Here is a 25,290-nt window from a genome sequence, read left to right as displayed (position 1 = left end):
AGGGGTGTGTGTTTGTAACTGTTGTTTACAAACAGCTGCTCTGCTTACTTGTATTTTTTTCAAATTGGTACAGTGTACTTAACTTCTAAGTTAAGTTAACTAATTTTAGTAGCCTTTTAAATTAAGACACCAAATCAATTTCATTTTTAAACTGTAGTTTTTGTTTCATACTCTTTTCTTTCTTCCCTAGATCAGTTTTGCCAAATGGCACTGTGATGATGTCTTCATGTTTCTTGCTTAAAAATAGAATTGTGATTTGGCTGCTTGAAATAGGACAAAACCAGCCAAGATTTCAGTTCTTCTGTGGCTTTCGAAATACTTGTTCTTGTTCTTAAAAGCCACTTGCTCAACTTCTTTATTGGGCTTCTTATATAATGTTGTTAAACCTTGCCTTAATTTTCATGGGGTGATAGTTCTGTGGCTCCTGTGTTTACCAAGTAAACAGCTGTGGCCATTTCAGATGTTACCTCTCAGATGGAGGTTACTGACCCTGTAGTGGAGTTAGCAGGAAGGTGGGCATACCATCTGCTCTGCTGTCATATTGTTCAACTTACCTTCTTGGGTGATTAAAGCAGTGTGCCATACTGAACCCGGACAACTGAGGTATCATTTAGTTCTGCAAAGTCTGTTGTCTGCTCATTAGCAGCTCTCTCCTCTGGGGTTTACCAGGCAGCTGAGGGGATATAATATTACAAACTGCTGCAGCAAAATTAACCACAGCACATTTGTCAGAGCTGAGAATTATCTCGCAGTGATCATATATAAATGAGATTAGTCCCTGAAAGGAAGGAGCACGTTATTTATTGGTGTTTTGGAGGTGATGTTTTATTACAAGACTGCTAATATCAATTCTCTATCTGATATTTTTAATTTCCCCTCCTATGTTATGACAAAGTTCAGCATCTTTTATTGGGCACTAAAATTCCAATCTAATTATGCGCCCTGTTAAAACTTGTTAGATGGGTTATCTTAATGTTATGTGTTAGTCACATCTAAGTACTTATATGTTACAGTAATAGAATGACACCAAGTGATTAGTACAAAACGAATAGATTCTCATTCAAAAGTGATTCTGAAGCCTCAGCTGTGGGCTAATTCATTCTGGTGGCTTCTGTCACTCTGATTTCAAAGTGTTCTGGCTGTTGTGTCTCAAAGCAACCAGTGTCAAACAGGTATCTCTTGAAGGGCTGTTAAAGTCACCACACAGTGATGTACAAGATAAATAGGTAACCGATAATACTCTTGGATGGGGGCACAGATTAACAGCTTGTTACTAGGTAATTTTCTGCAAATTTAATTACTCTTCAGCATCTTGAGTTAAACTTATCCCGAGTCTTTTCTGCAGTGTTATAAGTGTAAAATATAGTTACTTTTCTGAGTACAAACCTCGAGTTGTGGCTTTTGTGGGGGAGTTATCTATTTATGGTTGCTGGGATGGGATGAGCAGTATTTAAATCTGTCTGGTCTAAATCCTTATACAAGTAAAGGTACAGACCCATTGCCAGCAGTAATATTGTGAACATGTTAATTTAAGCAAGGGAAACATAATCACTGTGTGTACTACTGCCTGCCTTGCTGTCTCTCTAAAGTCGGTTGCTGCTTGAACTCTGCTTGCTTACTGCTACCCAAACAACTGTACCATTGTCCTAGTTTTGGTGAAACCTAGCCCAGATGATTTGAAATGAGCTTCATACCCACAAAAAGCTGATAGTTATTGAGTGTCTGTGATTAGTAGTTTATTTGTAAATAATATTAACAGCCCAGTGTTTGCAACTTAAAAATAAAAATAGTAACAGTTATGTTTTTATACATTATTATGGAGCTCGTTTTCTGTCATCTTTCAAAGTTGTCTTTAACTTGTGTTAGGGTATGAAAGTATTAGTGGTCACAAGATGGGAATTCGTTGCTCAACAATGTAGAAGTCTATATAATTGATCCTGTGGGAGTTCAGGCACATATAAAAGCAGTTGTTGTAGCTGTTTCTTAGCTTCTAAGCATGCTCTTCTTCCAGTCAATTCTTCCACACTTCTTTTTAACTTCAGTTTTATTATACAAACTGTTTGTTTTTCAGAGCAAACACGTAATCGACTAAACCAAACCAAGAGGAAGAAGAAAATTTGAGAAGGCTCCCAGCATCTCATGAATGAACTAACGGAACTCGATAATGCTGGTTCTCCAGAGCCAGGTCTACGGCTCAGAAAAGGACACATGTCTGACACTGCAACAACACAGGCAGCCTTTGAAGAGGACAGCTCTGAGCAGAAGCTTCTTCTAGTGGAGCCACCTCAGTCTTCTGACCAGGAAAGTGTAAGTTATATGATAATATATAAAGTTTTCTAGGAAAATGGAGTTCTGACGTAAGTGCTCAGGGCTTGAAATAAGTTCCAGAAGTTCACACTTCTGGAACATAAGCCCACAATCTCTTTATGACTGCTAAATAATTGTGATAAAATAAGGAAGATGCCAGAAATATTCAGTTGAATGTATGGGAACTTGGGTGACAAGACAAGGCATAAGTGTAAGTTTACCTGCTTTAGATTTTTTTTTTGTATTCCCTCAAAGAAATGAGACTTGTACTGGTTTGTGCTGAGACACTGCTCATGTAAAAAGATTTTTGTTCTGTAACTTTCAGTTAATGTAGGTGAAAGGAGAAGATACCCTGTCTCTGGCTGAATGGAATCTGAACCTTGGCTAATTGCTGTTGGTTTAGAGATTAGGACAGACAAATCTGTTTGCAAAGATTCTTGTTGGAAGAATGACAGTACTGGGTTAGACTAAACATCCACAACGTGCAATATCCTATCTCGGACAATAGCCAGTAACAGACTCACAAGGCAGGGTGCAAGGCTGAGGAAGCATGTTGTGTTACTTCCTTAGGACACTTTCCCAGCCTTTAGTAATTGGTGGCTCTCAGATTTCCTGAGCCAGCGGCAACGTTTTTGAATTTTTGGTGCGTGAGCCTTTGTAAATTTGAGCAGCCACAACATCCTGCGGAAAGGCGTTCCACAGCTTAATTAAGTGTTGTATGCAGGTAATGTCTCCAAGCATTGGACAGAAGTACCTTCTGGTTAGAGAGCTTCAGAACTGCAATTAATGCTTCTCCCAGGATACATACAGATGGATATCAGCACAGTTAACTGGAAGAGGCATTCAGCTTAGGCTCACTATTAAATTTATCATGGCTTAATGAGTTTACTGTATCAGCTCAGCTACAGCAACTGCGTGGTTTTAGCCAGCAGCAAAAACATGCTGATTCTACTTAACGTAGCCTTCGATGCAGAAGAGTTGGGCTGTTGCTGTAATTGCATTTGTCACAGATTTTGGGTGTGTGCATGGACCTCTGTCATGGTTCACCTGCTATGAGAACTTGCATCAGGCTCTCTTAACTTGAGTAGTTTGAGCCCTTATTGAATTCAGTTTCAGGTGTACTAGCAGATACTCGTAGCTAATAAGCCAAACCAATGCACTGTAGGTTTTACGCTGCTAAATTCTATAAGACACTCTGGGAATTCCTGTTACCATGATTCTGAGAGTCTTTTTCTCTGCATTGTATGGAAGGTCATAAAGCATATGTATAAGGTGCGAAGTGTTAGCTGACAGCTGAGTGTGCTACAGGTAGAAAAAGGAAAAGTTGAGTTGTGCTAGCAGATAATTTGAACATACATATGTTTATCTGACAGCAGGTTTGGGATCGCTTGTTTTTGAAGGCTGTTTTCTTTCTTGTTGCTGACTTTCCTGGCCAAATAATCTGAGTTACCTGTTACCTGAAGTTGGAAAAGCCCAAAGTAAAAGCCCATAACTGATTATGGCTTAATTCTTTCTGTACATTTGCTTAGCTAAATAAAGATTATTTGGATGAGTCAGTGTTTAATTTTAGAATTTTGGAAATAAAATGGTTAAAGTGCTCTCATTTTGTTTTTTGCTTTTTCAGACATTCTTAGCATGTGCTCATCTTTTTTTTTTTTTTTTTTTTTGTTGCTTTCATCCTTATAACAAAAGTATGTGTTTTGGCTCTCTAGAAATATTTAGCTTTCTTGTATTTAATGTCTTCCCTCTTTCCCAGTTTCTTAAAATACTGTCACAGAAATCTGTTTTGGCCATTTGGGGCTTGCTGTTTTATCTTGAACTGAATCACTTTCTGTGCTGTATATGGCCTCCTGCTCATTTGACATTTTTCACCCTAAACTTGTATTCCTGTCCTCTGTGATGTCTTGTTTTTAATACTGTGATATCCTTAATTTTTTTCTTCTTAAAAGGTTGAATACTTGATGCTTCAGATAAAGCATCCCAAAACCATTCTGATGTCAAAAGTAGCAATATTAGCTTACCAAATGGCCTTTATTATGTGACATACTGCAGTGTTCTAAATAATCTGGAAAAAACATTACACTATATATCATTCTCTGTTTTGTATAAGCCTCAGCACAGCTGTTACTCAAATGCCAGCTAGGATTCACTTTCTGCTCTACTGTACATTCTGGCTGTGTGCATCTGCCTCGGAGATGACTTATTAGTGCAAAAGCATGATTTGCCTCTGGTTTTGAAGAAGAGGCTGTTGTTTAGGTCAGAGTAATATCAGGTTATTGTTCTTCTGTAGATTACAGTAGTACTTGGACACACAAGCTACATGTAGCCTTATAAGAGGACTCACATGGTGCACGAAATGCAACCACGTTGAAGCCAACAGTAGCAATTAAGGAATTCCTGTGTTGGAAAATGAAAGTGGATGAGAGCTACATAGTGTCTTGATGGTAGAACAGCCATGGTCGTTTAATATGCTTCTACTTATGACAAGCTAATCATACTGAGTTTCATGAATGTAATAATATAGATATATTAGATAATAGATATAATACTTCCCCAGAATTTACTGGCCCTAAGATTCAAGGTATGAGTCTAAAAAATTTTTGTATTTTTATCCTGTGATAACATTGCATTGTTTACTTTTCCTGTTGCCTCCTATTGATCTGTTTATATCATTGCATCTCCTTTATTTATATAAAATCTGACCCAAACTCCAATACTAGATTCCTTTCCCTCTTCCTACTCATATATCCACTTTCTGCTCCACTTGTAGGAGGAAGCAGTCTGAGCTTTTAAGAGATAGTAGTTGCATTTGATGAATTATTTTAGTCATCTTTTCTAAGGAGGTGTGTGGAAGTATAGCATTGTATTGTTTGGAATTATCTTTCATTTTCATCTCCCCCACAGCTTGCATTATATGCTATCTATTTCTAATTTTGATGGGCCAAAATATTGGCCCTCTTTAGATATAAAGCATCTTCATGGAAAAAAAAAAAAATTGAGGTGGTATTAAGAAATTAAATTTAGTCTTTTTTTTTTTTTTCCTGAGGCCTTTATCCCTGGTACTAGTAACCTACCTGGGTGGTTGCATAGCTGTGAACTTAAAAATTGCATTAAAGATCGTACTTCCTGTAAGTTGTGGCATTCACTGAATACATGTAGCATAGACTTACTAGCTGTAGCAAGCATCCTTATCCAAAATAGTAACAAAACAACTGAATCCTTGTGTCAGTGCTGTTAATCTCCTAGTTTGATAATGATGCTTAAAAGAAGATGGATGATATAAAACCGATATCCTGTCCACCTGAACCTCTTAGTCTGTATTTTATCCCGTAACTCTGTTCTCTCCTAGAGTGCATATATGTTCATAGATTATCCCCTTCTTCCTGTATCTGTTCCAAAGAATAGATATACATCTTGTTATCTTGTTGAAACGTGCAGGTAGTGTAATGGCAGGTGAGTGGTGTACCTTCTGTGACTTTGAGAAATAGTGACGAGTTATCTGGATGTTAAGGATTTGGTGGGGTGAAAAGGATCAGGCAAGCTGCAGAAGTCTTCTCTTTCAGCAGTTTAAACTAGTTTCCTTTCTCACATACACATATGTGCTGATAAGGCATTTTTCAGCAGGTGCTTCACTCCTGTCACACGCTGGATTGTCTAGCCTTTGGGACATAATCTTTTCTCCCCTCCTAGCGTTTCTATGTCTCAACTGCCTTTGTAATTCTAGCAGTGATATTTCCTAAAGAAATCTCTCTTACTGTGGCTTTGTTAAGCTGACACAATCAAATACATGTGACTTCTTATAACCTGATGAATGGGTTCTTTATGCAGCCCTAAAAACCTGCGCTTGACTCTTTCCTTTTATATTTTAACCTGTCAGTGACAGGAGGCAAACAAAAGAACCATTTTCTTTGCCTTTATTCCAATGATCAAGCTTCAGTGTTCATGAATGGTGATTCCTTTCATGCAGTTGTCCTGTGTGGCACTGAAATGCACCCACGAAGACCTGTTGCCCTAAAGTGTTTGATAACATAGAGTAAGGGTTTGGGAGGAGGTATGTGTAGCTCTCAAGTCATCTGAATGGACAGAAGAAATTGGGGCAAATATTCAGCTGGATTGCTTCTTAGAGAGCATGGGTTTTGACTTCAAGTGGGATTTACTTGACCTCTGACAAATTTCATGATACCTGCATGTAGCTACAAGTCTCTAGTGCATAAATACCAAAGTGACTTGTAGGAAGGTGACAGAAGGATGCAACAGATTTTCAGGTATAAAAGAAAAGTTTTAGAATATTTGGAAGGTGAGCAAATAACTCCAGGCTTTTAACTTGAATCATAGAACATACTTAAAGTCTTTTTTGTTGCAGAAGCATGTACACATTATCTACAAATAGAGCTTCGGTATTGACAGAAGGGTGCATGTAAATTCATGGAATTCTCAAGTTGTCTTTATGGTGCATGCTGTCTGAAAAAGTGAAAAAGATTTCAGAGTGAAAAACATGAAATGTTGAAGGCCAAAGGTAGACATTTGAGCCTTAAGAATATTCTTTATGGAGCTAATATTCCTAAAATCTGATTGCCTTATTTTTTTTTTATCAATTTACTTGCAAGCTTCTTGCTCAGTTTGAAACCATTTAGCTTTATTTTCAGTCTATCATTTTACTATTGGTACTTGGAGTTATGATAAAAAACGTGGCATCTGCTTCTTTATTTGCTTATTTCCTGCATTGCATTACAGATTTTAGTGGTAGGGTCGACTAAATCATGTTTGCTTTTGCTTTAAAGCAGATTATGTTGAAAATTTGTTGTTCTGTAGAGTACTTTATCACCTCTTACTTTCCTCCATTTTTGTAACTCTTTCTTGGGAAAGAACCTTTTTTTTTTTCTTTGAAAGCATGTGAATTGGCATTTTGCTTCAGATCAAAAGATCTTAACATCTGAATTTCTCTTTCACTTGGCTATTCTAAGCAGTGGGGGTAATGCATATTTTACTCAGACTGCTAGTCACTGAAGTAAGTGCTAGAATTTAGTATCTCTCCCTATAAATATACCTTTTTTTTTTTTGTACAAAAAACAATTTTTGGATACATGGAGCAGAATATCTCCAAGTTATTCCAATTCAAACAATATGAAGATTGGAGATTGTTTCCAGGCTTGAGTTGGTCAGATGCTGGTGCATCCTTCACTGACAGTAGATGAGCCTGGTTTAACAGGCTTTTAGAGCTTGAACATCTGCAGGAAAGACAGAAACCAGTGACCTAGTCAACCATGAGTAGACAGGATTCTGCCCAGAAGGCTGGTAACGTGTGGGAAATGGCCATGTCTCTGTGTCTGCCCTGTCTCCCAGAAAACTCTCGTGTGAATCAACAAGAAATTTGTAATGGTTTATGGCTTGTTGAGTTGTAGCTGGGCTCAAGTGTCTCCTAGGAGTCTGGCCCATCCTAGTTCTTTGAGCGGGGAAGTGTTGGTGCTCTGCTGAGTTCACTGCCTGCCAGCTGGTTTTGTAACCATCGCTTGCTGGGCTGTGTGTTGAAACTAGGAGAGGGAGGGAGTGGTGGTGTTTAGAATTCACTGGCACAACTGTTTTCCAGGACAAGGGTTAGATTCCACAGTTTTTGCCTTTGTTCTCTCGGAGATCATATCTGCTTGATTTGGGCAGCAATGGGGGACCTGAGGGCCTTTCACAGCGATAGAAGGGAGAATAATGTTGTGTCGGTGGGTTAACTTGCCTCTTCTTCCAACTGTTTCAGATTGATTGACTCTGCTTTTCTGTTAAGTTCAGCAGTACACTTTCAGTCTCTCTCTGTTTATTTTTTTAACAGAGCATGTTTTTTCCAGAAGCTCAGCATGCTTGTTTTTCTTTTTCTGCTGTCAGGATTAACAGTGACAGAGGAGCAGGAAATGACACATGAGAATCTTCTGTAGAAGGAGCAATTTCTACAGGCTTTTCCCCCAAAGCCTACTGATTAGCGTATGTGGGCATTGCGGTCTCTGGTCTTTCTCAAACTTCGAGAATCCATCAAACCCTTTTCATCTGAAGATATTTAACGAGGGAGCTAGTTCTAATCAGGGTGTATTAGCAAGGTTGCTGAAGCCAAAATGTGACTTTGTCCTAGGACTATTTGCTAAGTGAGTGTTAAATGTTAGTGCTTGTTTTTAATGAGTGCCAGCAAGCAGTCACCCATGACCAGTTGTCTAAAACTGTTTCCAAGCGCTATATTAAATGGAGGGTAGCTTTTATAAGAAGGTGACCTACAAAGGAAAAAATACTAAACTCCAGAAACTCTCAAGTACTTAATGTTTTGACCAATAAGCTGAAAGGGGCTCTGGCACAGCACTAATGAAAGACTTTTTTTGGTCCCGTGACAGCAAAAACATCATTGCACACCCTGCTTAGAGGGTGAATGTAGTTAGCCTTTTGGGAACTGCGGTGTGTCTATGTTTACAAACCTGTTAGATTAACAGAGAATGTAAACTCTAAATGACAAAGCTGTTACTTTAAAATAACTTGGTACGTGCAGAAGTTAGAGGAAGTCAGGGAAAGTTTTAAGGTGCTGCGCTTTTCCACTTAATTACTTGCAGCCCAAAGAACGTAAGCTGATGAAATTCTGAAAAATGTGCAACAGGCTTTCAGGAGAAAAGGCACGGCACCACCTATTGCTGCTTTCCCCTTACGAAAGACAGGTTGATAAAAGGTCATTTGACAAAATGGGCGCAGAGGAGTTGCTGAAAAAAGCAATCTGGTTAGCTGAAAAGGATGTTACAGGAGAATGCGATTAAAAAAATAACATTTTTATATCGTAGCCTTGAACATATCTTGGCCTTTATGCTGAATGCACTCGAGTTACTGAATCTGGCATGGTGCCCCAAGAAACATTAAATGACTTCAATGTCATGTTAAACACTATTAATCATTCATCTGATGAGATCAAGATAAACAAGAGCAAAAACTCCCAAGTCATGTCTAGACTTTGTGACTTCAGTTAAATATGGGGGATAACAGTGCTATTGTAAATGCAGCAACATATGTTTTCTAACTTGTATTTTAAGAAGAGAATTGTATACAACTTCCGAGTCATAGTTAATCAAGATTATTTGCTTTTTCTGAACTATCTTGCCCATGTTACAATGATGTGTTTGTACCAAGGCAGAGTTCTGCCAGGCCACAGATAAGAGAGTAGGGGAGCATCTCTCAGCAGCTGAAGGAAGCAACAGGAACATTAGAACAGGTTCAGACTGCCTCATGCTTTGGAAATTCCTGTGATGGTACCTTTAGGGCACCGGTGACATCTTGATGGTGAATTGACATCACAAACATGGGACTTCATTAACTCCAGAGCTTAATACTACATAGGTATGTGCACAGTCACTTAGGCCCCCAAGTAACTGAGTGATGACTGTCCAAAAAGGAACCCTAACACAGAAGAGTTCTGGGCTTTAGGAGACTTGTGTTGCAGTTACCAATGTTACTGGTTAACTTGCACACTTCTGGTTCTGCATCAAACACGATACATGCAGGCCGTGAAAATTTCAAATTTCTCAAAGTGCAGTCCTGAAAGCTGCTGGAGGTTTTGAGAATACAGCAACCTATTGAAGTCATCATTAGTTTGCCTTTTCTTACTCCATGCGCAGCTAGGTTCTTAGGCTCCTTTCTAATTGATGAGCACTACAAAAAGGGGGACTGGAGATAGTTTGGCATCCAACTGGTACGTGTCAAAAAAACCACAACTTGGCCTTGAACATGATCTGCAGAAAGTGTTCTGTAGTGGATCTCAGTAAAATGGGAGCTGGTCCTCCCTTTGTTTCTGTTGCAGTACCTTGAGCTCCTTAACTGGTTTTCTTAACTGACTTTATCTAGCAGGAAGCTCACCTAGCAAAAGTGTGAGTAATTTCTGCCAGATTAGTAGTGGATTAGCTAATCAACCCAAGGATCAGAGGGGTGCCAGAAGCAGTGTAAAGGAAGATGGGAGTGAGGGAGGGAGAAGAGGACCGCTTTTGACAGAGAGAGCTTTTTGCTTTATTCAAGTCTGACTTATGTTTCAGTTTGTACACTCTAATGAACACTGATCAATGATGTTTTCTAGCAAAATTGCAGTCTGAAGTGATGAACAAGAGCTTGCTTGTCACCTGGGCAAGTAGTTGTGTGCAAACTCTTCAACTTCCTAGAAATCTTTAAACTGACCTCAAGAAACTACACTTTTGCTGCTTTAAATCCAGAGAACACAACTCTCTCAAAAGTGGAAAAAGGAATTCTGGAATCTTTTTCTACCATTGTGACCTGACTTCTGACAGGCTCTTGTATAGTCAGAACATTAGTAAACACTGTGTCTGTCAACAGACTTGAGAGTGTTAGTATAAAAACTGTTAATCCAAGTGAGAAGGATAAGCTGTTGTAGTAGACAAGTACATTGCATTTACTAGAGCAGGTTTTACTACGGTTTTGTCTGTAAACGGGGTCTTTGGCTATGTCATCTGACATTTTTTGGACTGTATTCAGGCAACAAATTCTTGTACTAAATGTAAACTTTTTTAAACTTTTGTGCCATTGCTATATAAGAGGAATGTTTTAATGTTAAAATAAACTTATTTAATGATGGGCACTGAGCAATTCAGCTCTTAGAGCACCAGAACAAGAAACCTAAGGTTTGGGTTTGGCATTAAACCTTTTATATCCCTACCAAAGCAAACTCTGAAATTCTTTAAAAGATGATACGTCCTTGGAAGTGTGTTGCCTGGAACTGTACAAAGTGATTTAATCAAGTCTGGTTTCTGCCTCTCTCACTTACCTTCCTGTCCGTCACTGTTAACACAAAAGAATCTAGAAAAGCTCCCAAAATGAAGAGCATATGGATAAACCAGTAAAACTCTTTTCTTCTGGCCATTGTCACTTGTCCTTCAGGTTTAGTTTATTCTCTGGTACCATTATGCAACTCGGGATGCATTCATACTTCTGTTGTATAATTTTCATTAGGTATCTGTACTATGTTTGTTCATAGCTTTAACACTCTATGAATCTGTAGGAATAAAAATTGGAAGGATTGTTTGGTATTTCCATAGAATTAAGTGTCCAGGCCCTCTGGGGTTTAAGTGTACGGAAGTCATGATTTCTGATCTGTATGAAAGACTGATTCTATGCATTGCTTCATATGTGCAACAGAAGAATGACAGCAGATGATTGCAACAAGTTTGCTTGTGAATGAGGGTTTTTATTTCAAGATAGTCACAGAATTCTTTAGTCAAAATTTGAGACTACTTTTAAAAGAAGTTGAGTAAATTAGATGATGTAAAAGAACAACCGAAACATTAGCAGAGTGAAAATCCTTTTGGCCAATGGTCTAGAAAGTACGAAGGCAAAGCCTGTTCTGGAAGCACATGGTTCAGAGTACATCATACCACATTAAATGTGAGAGTATTGAGTTTTGTTCTGGACTCTCGTTTCCTGTGTGGTCTTAAGCAAGTGGGATTATTTATCCCATGTGTTCTCCATTTTAAAATGTGATTCTGTGGGTAGCTGAAAAAAACTCCTAAAGCATATGCTTGCATATGTTGTTAAGTTCTAGAGGTATTTGTGAATATCTGATACAATCAGCCAAAGAAGAGAGAATGTAGATACAAAGATATCGTAGAAAATATGAAGAATTTTTTCATAGTGGAAATTTTACAATGATATGCCTTCTGAACAGAAAACTGGTAGTTTTTCTCTTCAGTCATTGTCTGAAGAATTGAGGTCAATAGATTCCTTCAGATTTCCAAATGAAAACTAGCCGTGGTGTTGCACTCCAACTATAGATTTCCAACTTCCAAGAAGCACAGTTTACTGTTCTTTCTAATGTGATGTTACGGGAAGGAGTTGAGAGAGGACGGATGTTCCAGAACAGACCTCATTTTGCCTCCTTAGCAAGAAAAGGACTAAGAAGCTGAGCTTTAGGTTTTTTTTCCTTGAATGCTAATTTTGCAGTTTAAGGGCAGGAAGGAGATAGTAAAATCAATTGCATTTTCTGGCATTAATCTGGACTGTATATATGACATGAATTCTCTTTATCACTAAAAGAACCCCAGTAATGATTTGTTTGTGGGCAAATTGCCAAAATGCAAAGAGTTTGGACTGGTTCATAAATAGCTGTGCTCTCCGAGCTTTACAGTCTGTTCAAATTTAAACCTTCCCATCATTCTAGAAATGGGAGTATGTGGAAAGGGGGAAATGAACATTTTTTTGGCTTTGAGTCACTGGGCAGACTGCAATGAATACAGGCTTTGATTCCATAAGGGACCTTTTTTCCTTCAGTCCACCAAGTTTTGTAAATTGTGGATTACTAACTTGTTCACCCCATTCCAGCTGGTCATTGTGTGGTGCTGGGGGAGGGAATTGTAGGGTAGCTAAAAGGCATAGCAATGCTTCTTGTATCAAATATAGTGGAACATAAAAAAGAAGCCTTGCTTTTCTGTAAGCATGTTCGTGGAAACAGAAGATTTCTTTGATTTGTAAGATTGTGCAGCGTATCATAAACATCTTATACAGACCCCCATGGCAGGGGATTTGGACTAAGGTCCCTTCCAACCCAAATCATTCTGTTTCTATAACCTTGAGTTAATTATTTATAATACTGAAAACTGAGAATCCTAACCAGAGAGATCCATTAGTAGAAAAAGGCAATATAATTGACGGTGTGGGAAATAATTTCAGTGAATGTTGTTGAGTCAGAGTGAAACCAAATTTGTTTTTTATAATTTACTTTCTGGTCCAACAGGATGTGTGCCTATTTTAGAAGGATATTAAACCCATTTACACCTTGTTGTTGCCTGATGCCTTTCTCAACAGAATTAATGGGGTAACCTAGGCAATGAGAGTGTATTTAATACTGTCTTGTACTGCTCTAGGCTCTGCCTAGAGCTGATCAATATTTATATCTATCATCTGCTCTTAAATATAAAATCGTTGCCCAGACTTGCTCAGATGGAGTGCCGACTGGAATGATAAATTATGGTGAGTAGGCAGCACAAGGGACATGGATTATATACAAAGATTCATTTAGTCAATTAAGTTATCCTAGTGTAGACAAATGTGAGGTCACACAGAGCATACAAAGGATCTGTATTATGTGTGATATAGGAGAGATCTGTATTCTGGATAAGCAAAATTGGGTGGAGTACCCAATGGGGTGGACCTCTTCAAAAGGTGAAGCTTCAGTGGCTACTGCAAGCCTCAGCTACAAAAGCAGGTATCAGCATGTCATATCTATCAAAAAATAAAAAATACTGAAGAGTCTAGGTAGCTCACTGTAGACTGGAGGAAGTCTCCTTTTATTTTTTTAAAAAGTGAAAGTTTTAAGCACCTTGTTCAGTTAACTTGTTGACGGAAATAGTAAGGCCTTACTCTAAGGAGAGAGCTGTAATGTGGAAAAAATGCGTAGCCAGAGCTGATCTCTGACTCAAAGTTCAGGACAGTAACCTGAACATCACTGTTTAATAATTCATAGATAAATTATATGAGCTTATATACTAGATTCTCGGTCATTTTGGATGTCATTATTGATAAATCTTGATTTTTTAAAAGTTGTTAACCTTGGTATGGGAATAGGAGAGAGAAAAAGTGTTGTGACTTGTAATATGGAGGAGGCCAGACTCCATACAGATTGTGGGTCTTTCTTGGCTTGGTCAGGAGGTGAGTGGCAGCTTTCTGCATCAAGCCTGAAGGGTACAAAAGGCTCATTCTTTCTGGAGCTTGTTTACCTTGGAAGCTGAAGCATTGAATGGAGTCTCTGATGGGCCATGAGCTTTGTAGTAAGCAAACAGGAATGTAGAACCTTTGTCCTCCCCCTGTTTTTTTCCTAAATGGAAAGCTAGACTGTATCATAATATGTAGATGACGTGATAAGTCAACATAGGGTAGAACCCTACTAAACCTCGTTCCTATAAAGTTATTAGTGATGTGTACCAGCTGAATATCTAGGATCAGAGTGTTTTTTGATTAGTTTTTTTCTTCATAATTCTCTTGGTAGATCTTGGAGATATGGATGTTTCTTCTCTTCATTTGAATTTTGCTTAAAACTCTGCCTGTTACTGCTTTTCTGTGATAACTTGCCTTTGTCTAACTGGCAAAACTTTCATACTACTTTCTGAAATACCTTGAAAATCAAACAAATGAGTAAAGGTCCATTACTGGATTATGAGCTGAAGAGAAGTGTCAGTTAAATGGAATAGATCTTCAGATTTGAACTAAAAATTGACATGAAGCGTTTATAAAAAGGTAAATGGCTTCCTCTCCGTGGCTTGCCGTTTATTATCCTAAAATGTCAGATATGTTATAGAGGCATTAAGGCAGGCATAGTGACATTGAAACATAAAATAGGAGGTAATCCTTCCTTGGCGGTGGGTAGGCTGCATGTCTCAGACTCCATATCTGGGCTTTCATGAAGCGTAACTTAAAGAAGAACACACTTTCTTCCAAACCTGGTAAAAACATGTGCAAAAAGGATTAAACATGGGAGTTGTTCTCAGACACCTAAGAATGTAATAATTTTTTTTGCTCGTTCTCTTGAATTCCTTCCTCAGTGCTGTTCAAGGAAAGCAGACTTCTCTGTTTGCCAAGACCTCAAATCATAGTTTCTATATGGAAAACAATGTCATCTTTCTTTGTTCATCTTCTTACGAAGCATTTACTCTATTTTCTTTTTTCTTCCCCCCAGTGTTCTGAGGAATCTAAACACAACGATGAGTCACCTCAAGAAGACGAAGGGTTTATGGGTATGTCACCTCTTCTACAAGCCCACCATGCTATGGAGAGAATGGAAGAATTTGTGTGTAAGGTAAGGGCATGTGGAAACCCCTGAAGTAGCTTCCTTTTTTAGGAAGCTCTACTGTGCAACAGACTATACTTGCAGTAACTACACTACTAGTGTGAGGGAGAGCAGATACACGCCATCTCTGAATGGGCATCTGTTGTTATAAGTAGCAACACCACAGCTTCTCAAGATCTCAATCTGTCATAAATGCGTAACTTGTAAAGCGTGGAACAATAGGGGTTACAAAGGAGACTCTAAAGCTGATTATGCAACTGAGGAGTGTCTGTTGAGAAACACCTGTGAGTGCAAAGCAGGAAAAAAAGCCTTCTGGTTCAAGAGACTTTCATTCACAGTGTCATTTTTTTCCCAGGTTTCTTCAGACTTGCAAATATTTTGCTTTTCCAGCACCATTTGCATCCATTGTAGAATAAGATTTGTCCCTTACTTGAAAAGAAAACAAGGCTGTATTAAAACTGTATCTTAAGTAAATTCATTGTAGATTTTGTAACTTCTGACTTTGGCTCAATTTTTGCTACTTTTTGGAGCCATGGGGCTCTGGCCCTCCTTTCTTGGTGAAAGAAGTGCTGCCCCTTTATATACTTGTTCCTACTGGTTTTATGAACTATTCTTTGATGGGACCCTAATTGCTTGGTGGTCTTTTCTGTCGGGGTGGTTTTGTTGTTTGTTTTTTCTTTTTTTTTTACTATGCATATTTTCCCCTTTTTTAGATGGTCTTTAGGTGGATTGTCTAAAACGAATTATCTCCTGCTGTTCCTACCTCAATTCCTATTTTTGGTTCATGAAGTAAACCAGTTATTTTCTTGTTTAATGTATTTAAGAACCCAGTCTTTAACTGGGTTGGTTATTCTGATCAGTTTTACTTCCGTGAAGGAGTGTGAAGAACTGATTTAAAAACTCTAAGCTCTTGTTGTTGAAACTGAAATAAGAATGTAGCTTTTTAAACTTAGTGTTTCAGGATTCTTCAGGCTCGCTGCTGTGTTACTAGCCAGACGACAAATCCAAGGAACACTGCAGAAACAACCCCAGAAACAACCCCGGTATATAAAGCAGTTCCCTGATACCCCTCTGCTTGGCAGTGCTGCTTCTGATGCCAAACTGAAGACTACATGTGTCATACGTTACTGAAGCAGCGTTTAAGAACACCCGTGCACACTCTTTTTCATTTGGAACCAACTGCAAGGATAAATGTGTGCACATACACTCCCCCTTTAAAGAAGAAATCTGATGGAATTGAGAGTCATGGGTCACCGTTTGTTTTGGGAATGTGGGAGAATTTTTTTCAAACCGGGATAAGGGATTGGACACTTCTCACTGGACTCTTGCCACTTCATGCTTTCTCTCCCATATTAGTGCTGATGGGTGGCTTTTCTGCTAGACTGCCCCAAATGCTAGCAGATAAATAGTCAGATTGGCTTGTGGTTAGAAGAACAGTCTTATTTATTTCTTGGAGAGACCTAGGTATAGGCTTCTTCAGTTAAATGGAAAGGATGGTCTGTGAAAATAACAGAACACGGAAATGAATTAAATGTCTTCCCTTCATTAGTGGTAAAAAGCCCAATAACGTTCAGTTCAATGAAATGCTGAAGTATTTCTTTCCCTAGTGGTGCAGCTCAACTTCCTAATGACACTGTTTTGAACAGGGAACAGTGAGTTAAGTGCTGTATTTCAAGTGTAAAGCCTTTTCCCCAGAGATGTCCCATCAACCCTTTTCTTTTTACTGTACTCAAAGATTAACACTTTTACTAATACAGGTTTTCTGACTTTGGCCACACATCAGTGGGACTCCATTCCCTGCATTTAACTAAAATCTTCTAACTTCTAGGTATGGGAGGGCCGATGGAGAGTCATTCCCCATGATGTTCTGCCTGACTGGCTGAAGGACAACGACTACCTGTTGCACGGACACAGACCACCCATGCCTTCCTTCCGGGCTTGTTTCAAGAGTATCTTCAGAATACACACAGAGACTGGTAACATCTGGACACATCTCTTAGGTATTGTCAGCTTGCTCTAATGCTAATTGGTTTCATTGCTCTCTGTGGGGTGGTCAGTACTATCGTTCCATTAGTAATCTGTTAACAGGTTGGTACCCCTCTCCTAATTTTATCCCAGCAGGGTTGGATGGGACTTCCTTAATTACAACATTCAATACAAATTAATTAATTAAAAGTCTTCTGATTGTTAATAAATTACCAGTAGATGTTCTTTTTCCCCCCCCAAGTGTATAGGTGTTAATTGAGATCACATTTCTTGCCACAGGAACACACTTAAGTTGCAGCTTGTACAAGTGGTTTCAACTTGCAAGGAGCCTTGAAGGGAAAGGTTTTCCATGAACCTTGCCCTTCTCTTACATTTTGCAACAGATTTTTTAATTGTTCTAGAATGTCCTACTAGTTGTCAGACTTCTTGCAAAACAAGTAAAAAACCAGAGTTCATGCGAGTCTGCATTGCTTCCATCTGAGACAGAGATGTGGTTGGAATGCCTCACTGAAGTAGGACAGTATGTTGTTCTACGTGTGTGCTCCTGGTTGTCATGCAGCTTCTGTATTTAGTGCTCCTGTATGTTAAAGTCATGCTTTTAGAAAGAAAAGCTTTCAGTATGCATGAACTTGACACCTTTCTGCCTTACTGTTTTTTAGGATGCGTGTTCTTTCTTTGTCTGGGAATCTTCTACATGTTCCGGCCAAACATGTCCTTTGTAGCACCTGTGCAGGAGAAAGTGGTTGTTGGATTGTTCTTCTTGGGAGCCATACTCTGCCTCTCCTTCTCATGGCTCTTCCACACAGTTTATTGCCACTCGGAAGGTGTTTCCCGGCTCTTCTCTAAGTAAGTGCCTAAAGGACAGGGCAGGCCAAATAAGAAGCAGGTGGGAAAAGAGTGTTGGGGATTTATGCCTTGAGCCCCAGAGCAGGAGTTGTTCATGGCATGACTGCATGTACTTTGAAACAGAGTTGAGCAGAGATTCGATGCAGCTTCTTCTAATTGTTCCAGCACGAGTTTTTGTGCTGTCAATTTAGTCTTAAAACTCCTTCATTTCCTGCTGTTTGGCAGGCGTGTGCATGCATTTTGCTGCTGTAAGTAATATACCTAGAGCTTAGTTGCAGGACTTTGAATTTTTAATGCAGCTGTCACATCCTTTCATTTCAACTATTCCGAGCAACTTTAAATCTTAAACTTATGTAAGACAGCTCCACAATGTGTATCAAGATGTCTAGGTCCTTTGGTTTTACTAAGTTTTCTTTTTTGGCTGGCCGCTAAATATCTCTTATTTCCTGAGATTACTCAAACTAGGATTGTGTAATCTGCAAGACCATCTCTAAAGTATCCTAACAATTAAAATCTCCTGCTGAAAAATTAACTCCATCTTTTGTAGGAGTGTTTTGTCAGGGTGTGGTAAAAAAGCAACAACAGTAGGACTTCCTTTTCTTCACTGGTGTACAGATAAACAGCATGATTGAAAAGTTGTGACCTTATTCCCCGATGGTCACTTGAGCTGATGCCTAACTGTGCTTGTCAGATACTAAAGTGTTTGTGTTGGATGTACTCTCACAACATACTGTGTGCCCTTTTTTGTGTCCAGAGGACTTTTGGGCTGCTTTTTTTCTTCATCTGAAACTTAAATTTGAGTTTCCTTCAAAAAGCTTTGGTCTAAATGCTGCTGTATATATTGCTGATGACTGTCCAAAAATGGCCTTGCTTAGCTGGCTGTCAAGGTAATCCATTACTGTGGGAGGGCACTGGTGGAAGAGTTGCTGTCAGGAAGTAGGTTGCAATGGTGAAAATAACTTCATTTTGCAGTGAGAAGTAGACAGTTGGTCTACTAAAGAGGGTGTTTGGTGTGAGGACTTCAAGAGGTTCGCATTTCTTAACAAACTGGTTTTTGTTGTCTCCTAGGCTGGATTATTCTGGCATTGCACTTCTCATAATGGGCAGCTTTGTACCATGGCTGTACTACTCCTTCTATTGCAACCCTCAGCCTTGCTTCATCTACTTGATTGTGATTTGTGTCCTGGGCATCGCAGCCATAATTGTCTCACAATGGGACATGTTTGCAACCCCTGAATACCGGGGTGTTAGGGCAGGTAAGACCTGAAGTTCATTGTTTTGCTTCTTGACTGCCTTTCCTTCTTCCTACTTGCCACTTGGAAAAACTGTCCGGGGAAGACTTAAGAGCACTTAATTTTATAGAGAGCTAATATTCTTGGAGTGGGAGCTTGATGGGTTTTCCTTCAGCAGTGATTATAGCCAACTGGATGCACAGATAAGGGCTGGTGCGAGTCCTAGAAGTGCATTCCTGAAATGGACAGTAACACATGCAGTTAGAAAAGGTAGTGCAAAGTATTTGTAGCTATATCTAGCAACTTTGCTCTTTCAAAAGATGACTGCTTGGTGTGTGTATGTGTATTCCTTCTCCTGTTTGTCTTGGTTTTGTAATAGTAGGCTCAGACTCTAGCAAATCATTGAATGAATGAATTAATTTGAATGATTTGCCTAGATAAACACATATTTAATACAAAGAGTCTAGTTTTCCTCTTGATGTGATCAGAAGAACAAAATCAGATTTGGTTTCACATTCTAAGGTAGGAAGGAAGAGAAAGCTTTAGGGGGCAGCTATGGAATCTGAATACAGCTGGGCTGAATAGTAAAATTTCTTGTTACTTAACCTGCACATGCTCTCTACAGTAAACCTAGATTTCCTAGACAAGCTATGGGTGTACCTTCAGAGAGTTCAGCCTTCTAAATTTAAAGTCTGGATGGGACGTGATTATTCCCCTCCATGCACAGCTTTTTACAAGATTTCTGTACTTGCTGCTAAAAATCTAAATAAATAAATGGTGTTCTCCAAAACTGGCAAATCAGATGAGCCTCAGATGCTGCTTTTCTGTTTCCTAGGACTATGTGTACAGTATGTGATAAATAATCTCTTTGTTGTCTGTCCTTGTTGCCTTGGATCTTGAGAGATTATGGTCAAGTGAGAGGTGGTTTGTGTAGTCTCAGTGCCCTCTACAGTCCAAGATGTGTAACTGGACTAAGCTGTACATTAAAGCTGGCAGATCCACGTTAAATGAAGTATTCAGTATGTGCTGGAACGTATAACTAAGTAGCTTCTAGTATATGAAGGAACTCTGTGCATTCTTTAACTTCCCCTCTGATAAAGCGCTTCTGGGGACCTCCAGCTTCGAGTTGTCACCTTTCTGTTGCTTTGGCAAATACTGAGCTTTCCCTCCGTAGCTTTTGTGTTTTCATTGTCTCCCTTTACCGCCACTGTGTCCAAATCTGATTCTCCCACATTTTCTTTACCTCCCAGGAGTATTTCTAGGTCTGGGTCTTAGTGGGGTTATTCCCACCCTGCACTTTGTCATCTCTGAGGGGCTCCTGAAAGCAGCCACAATGGGGCAGATAGGCTGGCTGGCACTCATGGCATGCCTGTACATCACTGGTGCTGCACTATATGCCGCCCGCATCCCGGAGAGATTCTTCCCTGGCAAGTGTGACATCTGGGTGAGTCTACAGAATGACTGGATGAGGAGACCAACGTGAAAGCTGGTTCCCCGTGAGACTGGAGACGATGTTGTGTCAATGTTTTCTTATTGCAAGTATCAAACTGCTGCACCAGAAGCATAGGTCTTAGGGTGCCAAACAACTGGGGGCGCTCTGAGCCTGCCTTACCTGGTGCCTATTCCTGAGTTATCACAAGCTGCCTGGTCTGAGGTAAGGGGTGTGCAGATTCACCCCAGAACATCTACTGAATAGCTTTAGTAGATGGATAAGCAACTTTGCGAACCTTTTTTTTGGGTGGCTCCTCATCTTGTGCAGCCAGTGAACAGAACACTGGATAGAGATGGTAGTCTGTCCTGGTTTGGAGGGATCTCTGGCTCAGAAGAGGGGAAAGTGGGATGAACAAGTGGGTGGGCAGGGGGAAACTTTGAGGGAAAGGATCACGCAGACTGTGGAGGGGAAATATGAGAGGAAGGTGTAACTAAAGAAACTGAGTGGAGCAGGAATAGAGGTGAGAGGGAAGTGGACCTTTGGAAGGCCACTGTACTTCCACTTGGGTAGTTTAAGACCCCTAAAGAATACTGGAAGTGAGAACGAAGCCTGGGTTGTTTGAGTGCCTTTTGCAGAGAGCCAGTTTGCTAGGCTTGTTTAAATGGCCAAACAAAGCCTTGTTATGATATTGAGCTAGGTTTTGAAGCACTGATGTACTACCAGCTCTCTTCCAAGTTTCCCGTGGAGCCTGCAAATGCACGGTTGTAGAAATTTTTCAAGAGTGTCATCCATATTGGTATGGCTTCCCTCGAACAAGGACGTGCTTTGTCATGTAGCTCCCTTGAGGTTTTCATTCTGCTGTGCTGTAATCAATAGCATCCTGGGCACTCATTCCAAACGTCTGGTTGTTTATAGGTTTTAATACAATACCTTTTTTTTTCTGTTTCTCTATGGCACAGAAATAAAATAACAGCGTTGTGAAAATCCACTTGGTAAAACTTGTGCCTGTGACCAGGGCAGAGTTTGTACCTGTTAGGTGTATGAGAGCACCCTTTTTATCTAAAACAGCAGCATGTGTGGCTGAGGAGCTAATTTACAAGGGGTCCTGCCTTTTGCCCAAAGCCTTGAAATCATCCTTGTCCTTTCACAAAGATGTGCATAGCATTTACATAGTGTATTTGTGGATTCACCAGCCGGTTAAAATGACTGTGGAGGAAAGTGGATGTGTGTGTGTGTGGAGAATTTGATTATTTGATAGGAGAGAACTTTGAGAACTTTGCAGCTTGTGGTTGGAGGCACCGCTGCTCCGTGTTACTGTGTACTTCAGCTGAACGTGTGGCTTTTTTGGAGACGGGGTAGGACCGGAGTCCCGAGTGCCCCGGCTGAACAGAAGTGTTTTCTTTTCCGCAGTTCCACTCCCATCAGCTGTTCCACGTCTTTGTCGTGGCTGGTGCTTTCGTGCACTTCCACGGGGTCTCCAACCTCCAGGAGTTCCGTTTCACGGTGGGAGGAGGCTGCTCAGAGGAAGATGGGATGCAGTAAAAACCAGCCTTCAGCCCGAGATCGTAACCAAAACAGCACCGCCAGCGCGGTCGAAGCGTACAGGCTAGCGAAACGAATACCTAAGAAGAATCCAAGTTTCAGCTGATGGGGCGTGGAGCTTCATGGGGGATTCTGACTAACCAATATAAATCCTATACCTCAAGCAATGGAATGAATCAATTTGAAGACCAGGAAATTCTGAAACCCTAATTTATTCTTGGGATCTACAGATTGAGCTACAGAGGACCCTTTCCAAATCGGCTTCTGTTCAATGCCATATTTATTTGTAGAAGTGGGGAGGGATAGCTTAGCAGTTTCCTTTTTTTTTAAAAAGAAAAAAAAAAAACCAAGGTTAAATTTATATCCTCTTGGAGGGTCTGGGAGTTGATTTTAGATGCTCTTTTGGGAGAAAAAACAAATTGTAAATAAGATTTCTAACTTTCTGTTTAAATAAAATTTATATAAATGTTTTAAACAATGGGTGGGGGGGGGGAAAGGGTTTTTGTAAAGAATGCAACATGCAAGTACCACACACTGTTTCAATTTTGCACAAAACAAATGATTGCAGGAGGACCAGGTAAAATTCCCAGGAGTGAAGCATGTTGGCCCTGTAGATTTTTTTTTTTCCTGGTGGCCAGCATGTCCTGGGCAATGCAGGGTCCTGGCCAGCACTTGGAGTGGGTTCAGTACGTGTACACAAGGGTTGTGGAGGCTGGATTAATCACGTTGTCATCCAGGTCACAGTGTTAGGAGGTTGATTTACTCAAGGAGAGATAGATCTGTGTCCTGCCTCGGTGTGTGGGACGGCTGCCTCCCGAGCTCGCGTGGCCTGTGTAGTTTGGGATAGCGGATCTTACAGTAAGTTTGTTTTTCTCCTGGTATGAATTGGAGCGTGATGGGATAACTGCACATGGAATGGGAAACAGTCCGACTCCACCAGTGCCTGCCTATACCCAGAGGCTCCCGTTGAGTAGATGGTTGCCGTTTGCAGGCCTGCCCTGGTTTGTCTGAACAAACGATGGCTGGTAACGCACTTGTCAAAAGATAGTTGAGCATGTGAGGGGAAACAGAGGTGGGGTTAAGATGGACTGGAAAGAGGAAGCTGTGCGCTCCAGGGCTTGGAGTTAACAGTTACTGCAGACCTCAAGCACATTACCTTCTCATGTGTCAGGCTCCATATGCCAAGGGAGTTTGCAGGTTTTTCTTTTTAAGAGGAAAAATCCACAATCAGCCCAATGCAGTTCCATTATTATTTTTTTTTTTTTTTCTTCCTTAGGTCTGCTTCCCATCTGTGCTTTAGCAATGGGACTGCTGGTATTTCTTAAACCTAAAACTAAGAGTTCAGTTGAATTGCTGTGGAGCAGACGCACCTCCTATAAAAGGGGAGGCATATATCCCTCTCTTGTGTAATTGATGTAGCTTGATCTTTGGAGCCCAGTCAGAAGCTAAACTGAAGGAGAATCTTTGGAGTCATGAGATGAAACTTGAACGTTTTGTTTGTTATGGCACAGGTATTGCTTGGAGTGTTTAGTTGGAAATTCAGAGCAATTACCTCTCTCACAGATGAGTTAAACAGCTCATAAAATGCTGTATTTCACAAGAAAGGAAGGTAAAGGGTGGTTTTCTTTGTTTTGCGTTTTTTTTTTTTAAGACTCCTGCAAGTGTGAATTTTCATCCTTCAAGAGAAAAATGTGGATTGCAAAGATCTTCCCGTACCCTGGATGTCATGGAGTGTGTTTTTGGGGGGAGGGAGGGGGTTTCTTTGCCTAATGAAGTAGAAGCAGAACGCCTTCCAAAAGTTGACTGGCTATTAAGGCTTCACCCCTCGAATGGAGTCTTTGTAAAGCCTCTGAGAGCAAGGTCAGCTGCAGAAAGCGGTGCCGCGGCGGAGGCCGCGAGCCGAGAGGGATGTGTTCTCAGTAGGATGGCTACACTGGATGCCTGTAGGGCCAGAAGTTGTTGATCCCAGGTCTGCGTGGTACTAAAATGAAGTAAAGAGCAGTATTAATTTGGATGTAAGGGCTAATAGCACTGGCATCCTGGACAAAGAGGTGGAGTTGCCCGGCAGGGAGTATAGTGGTGTCTGAGAAAAGCGTGGTACATATCAGAGTCGGAGTGGTCTGTAGGGTGCTTTGGGATACCTGTTACAGTACCAGCAGGAGGGGCAGTCTCCATCCTGGAAAATCCCACCTTCACTCCATGAAGGGTGATTGTTAACCTGGTCCTACACAGCACAGAACTTCTTACAAAAACACAGTACTCCACCTGCTATTCTTAACCCAGTCAGTCTCTCCGTTCGAGAAGTTTGTGTTCCAATAAAAACAACCTAGCTGTGCACTTTTCTGTAGCTCTTGCTGAGAACTCTTCCCAGGTTGGCACCTGAATGCCTTACTCTCAGCAGTCAAGAGGCTTGCTTGCTCTGTGTGCAGGTTATTGCCATAGAATAGTTAGGACCTACAGCTTCTTTCCTTCCCCATTAAATAGTGGCCTTGTTCAGTATATTTCTTTTTAAAAATTGCTTACTGTTGAAAGCAATGAAGCACATTCTGGGGTTTTGATGGCTGGGGACTCTGGTGATGGTTCCATATAAGATGGGATCTTATTACTTGCTGTATTCTTAACTTCTGCTAATAAAAGAACCAAATGGAATATCGTCTAGTTTGGGTCTTTCTGTGCTGCGCGTGAAGTTTGAAAGAGTCGCTCTCCCTTTCTTCCTTCCTGATGCTTCATAGGTAAAAGAACTTCTGCTGGTGCCTAAAGGCTTGTGTGTGTGCAGTTGAACCACTGCTTGCTGTATGCCTCCTCGAGCAAAAGCTGGTGGGTGGGAGTTTGTCCTACTGAAACATTAGTTATGCTGTGTGTCACCTCTTGATATCTATAATTCACATCAAGTTTTTGTGCCTGGTCTTGCCATAAGATTTCAATACTGTTTAACATGTATAAATGTTGCAGCAGACAAAGGTGTCCGTGGAGCGTGCTGCCTCTTAGCGCTGATCTCGAGGGAAATCTGTTTTTCCAATGTCTATGCTTTTATTTGATGCCCACTGGAGTTGCCAGTTGTAGTGCAGGGCAGATAGTGGGAAAGAGGTGCCACCACTTCATGAAACTGCTTGGCATTAAGAATTCCCCTGCCATAACATAATTCTGAACTT

The 25,290-nt window shown here is 40.3% G+C and overlaps 1 protein-coding gene across 2 annotated transcripts in view; it reads left to right on the top strand.

Moving 5' to 3' along the window:
• ADIPOR2 (adiponectin receptor 2) overlaps positions 1-24,787 on the top strand; it is a 46,026-nt gene extending 21,239 nt beyond the window's left edge. For both annotated transcript variants that reach the window (XM_014937390.1, XM_014937391.1), the window contains exons 2-8: positions 2,072-2,307; positions 14,990-15,109; positions 16,929-17,100; positions 17,746-17,932; positions 19,001-19,188; positions 20,415-20,608; positions 22,007-24,787. In XM_014937390.1, coding sequence (XP_014792876.1) covers positions 2,140-2,307; positions 14,990-15,109; positions 16,929-17,100; positions 17,746-17,932; positions 19,001-19,188; positions 20,415-20,608; positions 22,007-22,138 — 1,161 coding nt within the window. In that variant the 5' untranslated portion in view covers positions 2,072-2,139 and the 3' untranslated portion in view covers positions 22,139-24,787. The remainder of the gene's footprint in view (positions 1-2,071; positions 2,308-14,989; positions 15,110-16,928; positions 17,101-17,745; positions 17,933-19,000; positions 19,189-20,414; positions 20,609-22,006) is intronic.
• Positions 24,788-25,290: the final 503 nt, after the last annotated feature.

The sequence above is a fragment of the Calidris pugnax genome, unplaced genomic scaffold (genome assembly GCF_001431845.1).
Source record: "Calidris pugnax isolate Ruff unplaced genomic scaffold, ASM143184v1 scaffold1, whole genome shotgun sequence".
In the NCBI taxonomy this organism is placed as follows: Eukaryota; Metazoa; Chordata; class Aves; order Charadriiformes; family Scolopacidae; genus Calidris; species Calidris pugnax.
The sequence above is the reverse complement of the archived record's forward strand: the minus strand, read 5'-3'. Positions and strand labels throughout refer to the sequence as shown.